General features: G+C 46.8%; 1 protein-coding gene across 4 annotated transcripts in view; it reads left to right on the forward strand.

Annotated features, from left to right (window-relative positions):
• ADGRL1 (adhesion G protein-coupled receptor L1) overlaps positions 1-12,661 on the forward strand; it is a 551,629-nt gene that overhangs the window by 465,737 nt on the left and 73,231 nt on the right. For all 4 annotated transcript variants that reach the window (XM_075346318.1, XM_075346319.1, XM_075346320.1 and 1 more), the window contains 3 exons: positions 5,959-6,258; positions 8,375-8,478; positions 8,663-8,848. In XM_075346318.1, the coding sequence (XP_075202433.1) occupies positions 5,959-6,258; positions 8,375-8,478; positions 8,663-8,848 (590 nt within the window). The remainder of the gene's footprint in view (positions 1-5,958; positions 6,259-8,374; positions 8,479-8,662; positions 8,849-12,661) is intronic.

Here is a 12,661-nt window from a genome sequence, read left to right on the forward strand (position 1 = left end):
GGTTGATAGCACAGTCATAAGGATGATGGCGAGGTAATATCCCCGAAATTTTTCAGGTACCCTGGACCCTCCAGACTAGCGGAGAAAACCTGTACAGAATTAGGACATTTCTTATGACAATATGGGCTTCACTTAATAATATCCCTCCGACTCAAATCAGTGACAGGATTGTGAATATACAACCATCGAAATCCCGATACCAAACCCGTATTTAAGTTATCCAAAATAAAGCAGGGTATAGACACAGACAGAAGTGTTCCCATTTTAAGTGTGAATTCCACCAGTAGCAGCTGGACAAGGTTCTGGAGTAACGGTGTCCTGACAATGGCAACAATTTGAATGGGTCCTTCCAACCTAACTCAATACAAAGAAGACTTGGCACTCTGATCTTTGTATGAAAGGAAGTAAATTTTATTCCCAGAAAATAATCAGCATTCATTTCCTTTCACACAAAGATCACAGTGCCAAGTTTTCTTTGTATTGCTTATGGGATTGAATTCTACTTGTGCACCACCTACAGAAGTGCCGTGTCTTCTATTTATCCGTGAACTTCCAACTTGTCTGTAATCCTCATCTCAGAACCAGTCCTGAATCAATGAAGTTGACTGCAGACCCACAATCATTGAAAGCGCATGCGGATAACGACTGATCCAGAAAAAAATAGTTCCACATTCAACAGTACTTTATCTCAAGTACCTGAAAGTTTCAGTGACCTCCTTGACTATCACCCAGAGTTAGGCATTTTTCCGATGGCTTGCTTGCTTGCCTGAGGGCATAATGAACAATCCTTGAGAAAATACCCCTTGCGACCACAGTAGAGGCAGAGTCCGAGATTGCGTCGACGTTTGCTCTCAATGATCCGAGAGCTGGTGCACCACCCTCACGTCAGCAGCCTGCCGCCGCTGCTCAGATCCGGATCCGCGGTGGCTCGAGGAGTCTCCGGACCCGGGGGTCGGGATCGTGCGGCCACTCGGAATAAAGGGGGGATTATTTACAGGGGGTTTTATGGACAGTTTGTGATGCCACCCATGCTGCGTGGTGAGGTGTAGTACCACCGCTGCAATATGGAGTACCCGGTGGCGATGGTGTGGGCAGCCAGATGTTTAACCCACAGGTAGGGGGAAATGCCCCGGGACTCGGTTTTGGTGACAGGGAGGTGCTGTTGGGGAAGGTCCGGGATCACGTAGTACTCACTCAGTCCAATAACATAAAGTTCATAGTACCGTAGTAGTACCACTGCAGCAGGGAGGGAGCATGCCTGGATCCCGTGCCCGTTGGTGTTGCTTGTTAGCCTGTGGCCTTTTTCGTGGCACCTTTCTTCTAGATGGTCCTTCTAGCTTAGAACTATCGGGTCCCGCTCACCAGTATGGCTAACTGAGTGAGCTTGCTCTCAGGGTTCACGCTTGGGATTTTCTGGACTATGTAGTGGGAAAGTCCTATCCCCCTTGTTGCGCTAGCACCCTGATTTTGGAGCGGGTGGAGAACGGATCTTGAAGATTCTGTCCTCGTCGGGTAAATTGTCAAGAAGTTTGAAGCTCCTTCTCGACCTAGGGTCCACATACCCAGTCGTGCCCTGGCCCCTGCCCGGTGATGGCACAAGGCGGCCGACTGTCCTCCTCGATAGTCCATGCCCCTTGTGACGATCCCCCTGCAACCGGGGTCCAGCTCCTACCAGGCCCAGACCAACGTCTGCCACCTAGTAAACCAAGGAGCCCAGCTTATGACCTCCTCACACTTTCACCTCCAACACTACACTGTCTGTCTCCTAACACTCCTGACCTCCCCTTTACCAACCCCCCAAGTGGGCGACCCTCTTCCCTTCAGGTCAGCCACTGGTGTGTCTGGTGGGTGTGGTGCAGAGTGTTCCTAGGATTTGTATTAGCCTGTACTTAGCAACACCAAAGGTCAGGGAGCCATAACCAAGGAGAAGGTGGATACTGTGCAAAAGGGCAGATTGCACAATACCCTGTGACGACCTGATATGCCAGGGCGTCAGACTGGCAGCTCCAACCTGCATCGATTCCACCTCAAACGGACCAATTCAGAAAAAATGAACCAAACCACCTGGCGCTAACCACGACTTTCCCAAATCCTGCGATCCAACCGAATGGCCTGAATCATGGCCTCCCCCAAGGAACTGGGCGAAGTATGCAAAGTCAGAGCGTCCTTAAGTGTGCTCAGAAGGCCACTGTGAAACTGAAACCTGAGCGCTGCATCAATCCACAGAACGTCTGTGGGCTACTACTGAAACTCAGTACCTCCCAGTATGAGATTGGATGACTGACATGTCACTCAAAACACTGACAGCTCAGCATGCCATAGCTCCAGTTTAGATAACTGAGCTGTCACAAACCCAACCAATAGCTCAGCACTGAGCGGAGGAATTGTGACATGCTAGTTAATCAGAAAATAGTCGTCTTAAAGAGGTGGTTCACTACTTATTTTTCCAAGCCACAGCGATATAATTTTGAGAAACAAGGCTTCTCTCAAATACCTTGTGTTGTCAATATTGCCTGTGACTAGAGCTATTGCGGTCCGCTCATCCCTTCTCATGACCCCCAGGCTCCATGACCTCTCCGGTCATGCCATGTCAACTTCCAGTTGACCTGACATCTTCCTGCGTGACCGGGCTGTGGGCGGCATTTCAGCGCTCGTCACAGCCCAGCGTCACAGCCCAGCATCTCCCTGCTCCCTCTTTGACTGCAGAGCGCCACAAGCAGGAGTGATGCTGGGCTGTGATGAGCTGTGAAGTTGACCTGGCATCACCGGATCCCAGAGGTCACAAAGGCCGGAGGTTCACTGAAAGTTGACCTGACATCACCGGATCCTAGAGGTCACGAAGCCCCGGATGTTCACTGAAAGTTAACCTGACATCACCGGATCCCAGAGGTCACGAAGCCCGGAGGTTCACTGAAAGTTGACCTGACATCACCGGATCCCAGAGGTCACAAGGTATTTGAGAGAAGCCTTGTTTCTCAATATTATATCGATGTGGCTTGGAAAAATACTTAGTGAACCACCCCTTTAAATTGCAAAAGTTCTGATATTTTTTTCTTAGTGATAAAACTTGGAGCCCCTAGGTCCCAGTACATAATCTGAAATAGGGCCCCCTACTATTATGAAATCTTTGTAGCACTAATCTCATTACGTGGGGCAGAAGAACTTATTGGGGTCCATCAGGCTCCAGTGCCTAAATCCAACCGTCCCATGTAGTCAGGTTCCTATTATTTGAGATACTGGCTGTAAAATGGGTATTCTCTGCAATCTATTTACAATGATGGAAATGTTTCCATGTGGATAATCATTCCCATTGTTATGAATATTGCTGAACATGTATTTTCAGTGGCGTTTAATCAGTAGTAACAAGAAAAAAATGAAAACAGATCCTATACTTCTGGATTGCCAATGTTTTTAGTAACACAGACATGGAGCTAATCGTTACCGATTGTCTTTCTTGCACTCTTCATTAGCAGTTATTGTTAATTTTACGACAGTTTATGTCAGATGCCGGTCCTCCTCATCTGTCGTTAACCCATGGAAGCTTGTAATATCATACATATATTCAATGAACGCTTTAGGCCACATGACAGAGTTTTGTATTATCACAAATATTAATATATTAACTGAATGTTACTAATAATCCCTAGATTTTTGCAAGCTTGAAATAGGATGGGAAGGGGGGGGGATCTTAAACTTTCAGATGTGTTTCTCTTTAGAAATTGTCCGCTGCCTGCTTTCCCCACAATATTCATGAGTTCATATTTATTTCTAGTGCATTCCCAAAATCCAATAAAACTGTTAATCCTCTGCTTTATTATGCTATGGTAATAGAACGGGTGCAGTCGTAGTAGAAGAGCCACTGGCTATAGGGAGATGTTGCCTGAAGTTATTTGATTCCCTTATAGAGGACATTTAATACCAACTGAGACACATCGCACGGTGCCAAGGCTCCCGGCTGTGTATTTTAAGAGGCTGGTGCCTAGAGCAACTACGGTAGGAAGCTGAAGAGAACTGGCTTTAAATCCATTTTCTTTTTTTTCTGGGGGGGGGATGAGGGTGGTGGTTGATCATAAGTAAGTGACAAAGTTGGTTTCCGCAGCTCAGCTCTTGCATGTCCACGCGTACAGATCGGTGTGCCAGCTCACTAAAAAGTCCATAGGTCTCTACACCGTTCTATTCACGCTCTCATGCAGAAGCAGAACACTTTAGAGAAGTGTTTAGAGCAATCGGTGGGGGTCTCATGTCTGCAACATATTTAGGTATGTGTAAAATATCAAGAATAATTTCAAAATTAAAGGGTTATTCCCAAAATAATCCTTTATCCACTGGAGAGAGTATACTTTTTTGATCTCTAGAGGTTCGACCACAGGGACCCCCCTGCAATCCAGAGATAGGAGCTATATTAACCGGGAACAGAGCTCTATCCTGAATGATGTCAAGGTGCACATACTCAACCTCCACTCCATTCATTATCTATGGGACTGCTAAGGAAAGCCATTCACAGCACTCCACCATTTCTGAGAAGATAGAAGAACAGCGGCACACTTCAGTTGTGAAAGTTTTCTTCTTTTATTAATCCAGATATGTGAAAAAAAACAGCAACCACAGTATTCGTGGAAACAGGAGCACTGAGCCGGACGACGACCGTTTTGCACCGATCGGCACTTCTATGGGCGAATTGGCCATCGTCCGGCTCAGTACTCTTGTTTGTACCCTCTCTCCCCTCCTGGTTCCACAAATACTGTGATTGCTGTTTTTTCACATACCTGGATTAATAAAAGAGGAAAACTTTCACGATTGAAGTTCTGTGTTCTTGGATCACCGTTTCACCCATTCCTGGGTTTGACAAGCAGAGCGGAGCACCTCCATTCTGATCTAGAAAGTCCTGCAGAGCAGTCGGGATCACAGTGAGTGAGAGCTACGGCAGCCGGGTGGTGCCACATGTGGTGTTCTATTTTCTTGTCACTCCACCATTTCTGATCATCTCCTGAAGAGTGAGCACAGGTTGGATATGTGCACCTCCATTCAAGATAGGCCTCTGCAGAGCTAAGTTTCAGGGTGACAAAGCCTTGATCTCGGGATTGTGGGGGGATCCCAAATTGCAATCATTAAGTTATCACCATCATTTGGATAGGGGATAACATCATCTTGGGAATAAGGATCTGCTTACAATAACCCACCAGTGGCACTAAACCTTTACCGATCGGCAGTCATTAAATAGCTTACACAGGCAGACCGAAAGTAAACGACGTGCACTGATCGATCTATAATAGGTTACTCAGCGCACATAGGCTGCCATGGATCGTAGCAGTGCAAGTCTTGTTAACACTTAACGATATATTACCGAGAACATCGGTCTTTTGCCTTGCACAAATGATCACTTGCCTATATGAACAAGAGTTTTGCTTGTTCATCGAGTGATCGGCAGCCTATACACTGAAAGATTATTGTGAAATGCAGGGGAGGACATATTATTGGTGCAGCCTGTGAATCCGCACAGGGGCCCAAGAGGTTGGGGGCCCCTTTTTTACTCCCAAAGCTGGTGGATTGTGCATTTTGATGACCTTTGGGACTGCAAAGGGCGCATATATTGTTCTTGCACAGGGGCCCTTTTCTGTCTGTATCCACCAGTGTCCTTCATAGGGTTCGCTTACAATTACCTTTCAGTATAGTCCCTTTTCTGCTTGAATATTGTCTGTAGAACACACCCTGTTTACCAGAAAGTTATGCGGCTGACAATGGATAATTTTTAGGCATGAACAGATCCAATCAGCCAATGAACAGGCCAACAGGCAGTGAATGATGACTCCATACTGTGCAATATGGTGGCACAATAAAAATTATTAAAATAAATACAGATTATTGAAATTACCACTGGCTTTTTTTTGTCTGTCACTATTTCTATTACAATTTTCAGTCTTTTAAAACTTTTTTCTTGTTTTGCTTTTCACAATCTAGGTCCCGTTACTCCCACCCCACCAGTGGTCACAGTTACTATACCTCCACCTCCAGTGACGGTCACTACTTTACCTTCTGCCACAACTACTGTCCGACGGCAACCCCTCACAACACATCCAGTGGGTGCTATAAATCAAATAGGCCATGATCCTCCTACCCCTGGAACCCGTCGTCCTCCCCCTTCTAACCAGAATTCACATCCAGAAATATTCTGTCCGGCCCGTGAAGAGAGGAAAGTACAATGGCCGGCTACCCAACAAGGCATGCGAGTAGAGAGGCCATGTCCAAAAGGCACACGTGGTAAGTAGATGTTTTAGGCATTTTAATAGCCATTTTGCAAAATTATGGAGAGTTGACATTTACACTTGACCATGTCGTTGGCCATACAGCTTATATGGGTGGTACTCAACTTTTCTGATCTTGAGAGCCACATTCAGCTCTGACAGAAGATCAGGAGCCCCACTAAGCTCTGAGAGAGCCTTGCAAGCCACAATTATCTCCTGCCTGTCACAGTTGTGACACCCAGAGCCCCCATGACAAGTATAATGACCGACAAAGCTTCTCCACAGAAATCACCCCATCTAGGCAGTATACCAAGATCCACGGGTTCTTACCTCCATTCAGATCTGCTCTTCTTATAATATCTGGTGCAAACGCACCTAGCTGGCAGACAGCTGTGAGCCACACATCATGGGCCTGCATGCCACAGGTTGGGGCCCCCTGTCTTATATGAACTATAGCAAAACGCATCAGTTTCACTGACCATCTAAAATGTATGTGGATGCCCTGACTCTTTCTCTCAACAGCAGATATCAGAGGGCAGAAAGATCAGGCATGTTGTATTTTAACATGTTCAGTCCTTTCATTCTCGAGGGAGAAAAGCCATGGTCAGGTGTGTCTGTGGCGCCCCTGGGGCTCCAGTCGCCACGGAGTATTGAACCTCAGTTAAGGTGTGGTATTCGCCTCGGGTAAGGAGGGAGTTAATCACCGGTGTTCCACATTCACACTTTATATACAGCTTAGGAGCCTTCTCACTGGGGGGGATTGCCCAGGGTAGATAGTGGGGTGGCTATCACGATGCATGGGACTTTCCCGGTCACTGGAGCCAGCCACCTGGGAGCAGGTTCCACTTGGGGTATAAGTAGGATCAACTCACACAATCTTCAGGCAGTCTACCCGGGACATCAGTTCTGGTGACACGACACCCCCATCTTCTCTTCATCTTTTTCTATCACGGGGCCTAGGCTTGGAGCAAAACGCTAAACCTAGGTTCCTCACTGCTAGACGGGCAATTCTTACAAAGAACCTTTTCCAGACACCGGTGGCTTCCTCGAACTTATCCGAGGTTGATGGGGCCCATCACAGCAGTGACCAGTGCTACTGCGGCAGCGTCCGGGTTACTTAAAGAACTGTGATTAAAGACACCTGGAACCGCAGCGGCGACTCAGACTCTTATTACCGGCGCAGGCAACCCGCGCCTCGGCGCCAATGGCCACCGCCACTACTACTACTCCCTTCATTATCCTCCCCTGGGCCCGCTCCACCTGTGGGGAGCGATATCATCTCGGCTGCTATTACCATATGCCCCAGAGGACAGCGACCGCAGTGGCGACTAATCCCTGGCCACGTACCGCAGGTAGTGTCACAACAAACATCCACCTCTTAATCCCCCTTTTATTGTGGACACCTCAGGCCACGAAGCCGGGTAGGCCCAGCGATGAGTAAGGTTAACCCCCTGCCCCCTGGGTGCCACATGTCTATCAGCGACTTAATCCTCTCTCAGTTCAGAACATATGCTTGCTGGGTATGTTGCGGTCGGGAGAACCATCAGATATATATGGTGTATGACTACCTTAAATTTATCATGGCCTATACATCACCATATCATAAGACTACATAATTATAACAGATCACAAATAAAAAAAAAAACCTTCCAACAAATATCACTGTTCCTATGAATCCGTTTACACTCAAAAAAAGTACCAACTCTGTCATCAGGTTTTTTCTATGTAATCTAAGAGCAGCATGATGTACTGGAAGAGACCCTGATACCAGCGATGTGTCACTTACTGGGCTACTTGGTGCGTTTGTTATAGAATCACGGTTTTCTCTGCTGCAGATCTAGCTGATCTCTGAATGCTGAGCTGTTTGTAAACCCGCCCACACCACTGATTGGAAGATTTCTGTCTACATTGGTAAAAAGATGCTAATCAGTGGTGGGGAGGGGTTAAACAGAGCATGAGGACTACATGGCAGGAGACAACTAGTCCGAGAGTGATTATCTCCTACTGATAAAACACTCATTTTATTGAAATGGCAAAACACAGCCTAGTTAGTGACACATCACAGGAATCAAGCTCTTAACCCTGACATCATGCTGCTTGTGGTTTGTAAGTTCTCTCTCTCTTTCCCCCAGGGATTGCCTCTTTTCTCTGTTTGCCCACACTGGCCATATGGAATCCTCGTGGCCCAGATCTAAGTAATTGCACTTCTCCTTGGGTCAATCAAGTGGCGCAGAAGGTGAGAAAATACCCCACTCATATCATATAGGGCATAATTTCTTTTTTTTTTACCATTATTTTACTACCTGTCTCTTTTTTATGTTTTTTGTTATTGTACCTTTCAATGGTTCTAAGATTATATTTATGTCTCTACATATTTGTTTTTTTTAACGCTTCGCTTCTATTTTATAATCTGCTCTCAGATTAAGAGTGGAGAGAACGCCGCCAACATTGCAGGGGAATTAGCCCGTCACACCCGTGGACAGATCTACGCGGGGGACGTTACGTCATCCGTACGTCTTCTGGAACAGCTGGTTGATATTCTTGACGCTCAGTTACAAGCCCTAAGACCAATTGAACGAGAGAGCGCCGGGAAGAATTACAATAGGGTAAGTAGAGGTGCCTCAAACTATTCATCTATCTTACTCATCTACTCGTTGGCCTAGTGGTTGCTAATTTATCTAATGCTCATTCCCCTTGCAAAATCAGGCTACACAATGCACATACTTATGAGTAACGACCATTAAAACATTGACACCTCGGGTGAGGACGCCTGATTAGCAAACAGGATACACTTGTCAAATGACGGCTGCTCCTTCTGAGAAAACAGAATTATTCACACATCCTTGTCCGTTCAGATCCTTTCTCATCCATGTACCGGTTCACATCTCATTCGTTTGTCCGTTTTTTACCATTTCTCATACATAAAAAAAAAATCGGATAGAGGTTACTTACGCAACTCGTAGTGAGTGATCCGTTTTTAAGGACGTATTCACTTGAAAAGGCAAGTTGTGGACCTAAGTAGGACATGTCTCCATTTCTTGGGAGAGGTGGGTGTTTGCCATCCATTAGTCCCCCGCAAAAAACAAATGTGAATAACTCTGTAAGGCCCCCTTTGTACATCATGTCTCCGGTACACTTGGTGTCCGTTTCTACATCCATGTTTTGACATGGACAATGTGTTCGTGTGGACCAGGCACATGGTGACATGTCCGTTTTTGTCCGGTGGCACGGGTGACACACGGATTGCACACTGATGTGATCCGTGTGACATCAGTATGACATGTACCAGAGGACACCTCACTGAAATTAAATAGTTTTTTATACTAGCCAACGCTGCTGTCTCTGGCGCTGCTGTTGCTTTCAGGCCCCCTCATTATGCCTCATGAATATTCACTGCACTGACTGCAGTCTCGGAAGCAAGTGCGACTGCAGCACCGGAGACAGCAGTGCCGAAGACAGCAGCACCGCAGATAGGTAAGTATCCAAGTTGATGCAGTCCGTGTGCTATCCGGATGTCACACGGATAGCACACGGATGGCCCACGGAACTCCACAACGGACCGTTAGTTTTTTGCACGGCTGTGTGAAGGGGACCTAAAACTGATCCATCAGAAGTCTGTTGGCATAAGAGTTTTTTTTTTCATGGACAGCACAGAACAGACACATTAAATATGAGGCTGAGTTCACATGTCCAATAATCATCAGCTACAATGGATCCATTGGCAGAAATGTGCTGTAAACACAACTTTTTTCTCTGTTTTGAAAAAATGTATTTTTGCAGGATTTTTTTTTTTTAACATTGGAATCTATGGGAAACGGATCCGATAACTGATTCCTATTTAAAGTGATCCAGTAAGAAAAAAAATGGATCCTTTACAAATTAAAGAAAAACGGATGGCTAAATAGCAATCAGGTAACTGATCCGATTTCCATAGACTCCAGAGATTAAAAAAAACAAATCCTGCCTAAAATCTATTTTTTCAAAACGGATAAAACAGTTGCGTTCGCAGAACTTTTCCGCCAATGGATCCGTTCTAACAGGTGATTACTGGACGGGTGAACTCAGCCTCATGTATAATGTGACTGTTGCGTGCTGTCCGTGAAAAAAAAATGGACAGCAAGCAGATGACAAACACTAACGTCAGAAAAGGGTTTAAGGGGAATCTGTCACCAGGTTTTCACTACCTAATCTGAGCATAATAGAAAGACAGGGACCGCAATTCCTGCAATATGTCACTTATTGGGCTGCTTGCAGTAGTTTTTATAAAATCACTGTTTTATCAGGAGGAGAGTATCACTAGAGGACTAGTAAATCTGCTGATAGGAAGTCCAACCTCACTCCCTATCATTGATTTTTAGATTTTTGCCTATGCAATTGCACAGTGTACCCAGAAAGCTGCCAAACAGAAGTGTGGATGGGGTTATAGAGAGCTCAGCATTTAGAGAACTGGTAGACCTACAGCAGATAAAACAGTTTTTAATAAAAATTGTAGCAAACTGCCCAGTAAGTAACACATTACTGGAATCAGGGTCTCTATCTCTATATTATGCTGTTCTCAGATGGGGGTGCAAAACCTGGTGACAAATCCCTTTAAGACTGGGTGGCACTGGGCATTTTTAACACACTCTTGTTAAAGGGGTTTTTCTTTTATAACTTGCAGCCACCACGTTATGTATGGCTCTTAATGGTCGTCGCTAAAACCCCTTCATATTGTCACACCAGCATAGCATACCTTTGAAAAATAGTTTTAGAATGCAAGTAAACCTGTGCCGAGAAGTGTAATGGTGTCTCTGAACCGCGCTTGGCACTACTTCTCTGCCCGCAATTAGTGCCCCTACACCTCTGATCGACATGGTTGACGTTTCCAATCCATACCTGTCACGGTCGTCTCGCTGCTATTAGAGTTTAGTGACAGGTTCGGGGTCTGAGTCTCGCTTTTCCTTGTGAAGAGTCTGTTATTTAAATGCATTCCCTTTCCTTTGGGGAGGAGAGGGTTAATGTCAGTATTCCTTGCCAGCAAGCAGTCTAATTATGATCTCAGATATTTCCAGTTTGGGACCACTCCCAGTCCCTTTATAAACCTTCTTCTATCAGCAGAGGGTGCTGGTTATTCTCATTCACTTGGATGCTTGGCCTGGAGGTGAAAGGAGCTGGTGGAGCCATCTGTTGAAGTTGCTATGGTGGCTACAGTCTTGGGTCTGACTTCAGCAGTTCTTTGTTGTGTTCCCCCTGTCTCCTTCCTTGGTGTGTTGTTTCAGTGCAATGGTGGGACTAGTGATCCTTACCTACCCATTCACTAGCCAGGGCTTTTCTTTTGTAAGGTCACTCAGGGTTTCAGGTTCCTGCTTGGCGACAGGTGAGGAACCTGTATAAGGACTGGGTAGGCGTGCAGGGTACAGGGGCAGGTAGGTGAAGGTTTGCATCTTCCCTCTCACTAGTGTCAGGGCTCACCGTTCTTAAAGTGTCACCGGTGTGCTCCTTGTTTGTCATGGTGTTACCCCCATTAAGTTGTGTATTTGGCCTCACGCCGGACCTTCCCCAATCTGCGTTGTGACAATACTATCTGTAAATGACGTCTAATAACAGCGGAGGGTTTGCTACTTTTCAAAGGTATGCCGCATTATTTTGGTTATAGAATGAAGTTGTAGAGACATTACTACACATATCAAGTGGTAGTGTCGCGGGCGGGGAGGAGGGTGTCAGCACACTACGCTCACCCCTTCTGCTCGGGTCCGGCGGCTGCTGCTCAGTGGTGGCTCGAGCGGTGGGCCGGATCCCGGGGGCTTCTCGAGCGGCACTCCTCGCCCGTGAGTGAAAGGGGGTTGTTGGGTGTGGGAATTGTTTATTGTCCGTGACGCCACCCACGGTTGTGGTGATTTCACCACCGCTGCTCAATATGGGGATCCCGGGGATGGTGATGCGGAGCAGCCAGGTGTTGTGTTGCCCCTCCGTGGGTAGGGGTTGGTGATCCCGGGGCCCGGTGATGGTTTGGGAGGTGCAGCGCCTGGTGGGCGCAGGGACGCGGGGGCAGCGCTGTGCCTTGCGGCACTGTGGTACTCACTCAGCCTGAGACGTTGACACAGTCTTTACGGTAAACCAAACGGCTGGAAAGACGGTCCCACGGACGGCTGCACTTGCTCTCCCAGTAGGTGACGGTGATGTCCCTCTTCCTTGCACCTTTGTTTACTTGTTGGTTGCGATGGGTCCCCACCGGTAACCCGCTCCCCGGCTTCAAGCTGGACCGGAGGAGCTCTACTCTTTGCCCGCAGGTGCTGGCCCTGAGAAACTGGTGCCTTGGCGGTGGCGGTGTCTCTCCTACTCTGGTTGAGCTGTTGCCTTCAATCGGGACTTGGTTGTTGGGGGATCTACGTCCCCTTCACTGACGGATTTGGCAAATTATGGCGACTCCAAGTGTGGCG

The sequence above is a fragment of the Anomaloglossus baeobatrachus genome, chromosome 4 (genome assembly GCF_048569485.1).
Source record: "Anomaloglossus baeobatrachus isolate aAnoBae1 chromosome 4, aAnoBae1.hap1, whole genome shotgun sequence".
Lineage (NCBI taxonomy): Eukaryota > Metazoa > Chordata > Amphibia > Anura > Aromobatidae > Anomaloglossus > Anomaloglossus baeobatrachus.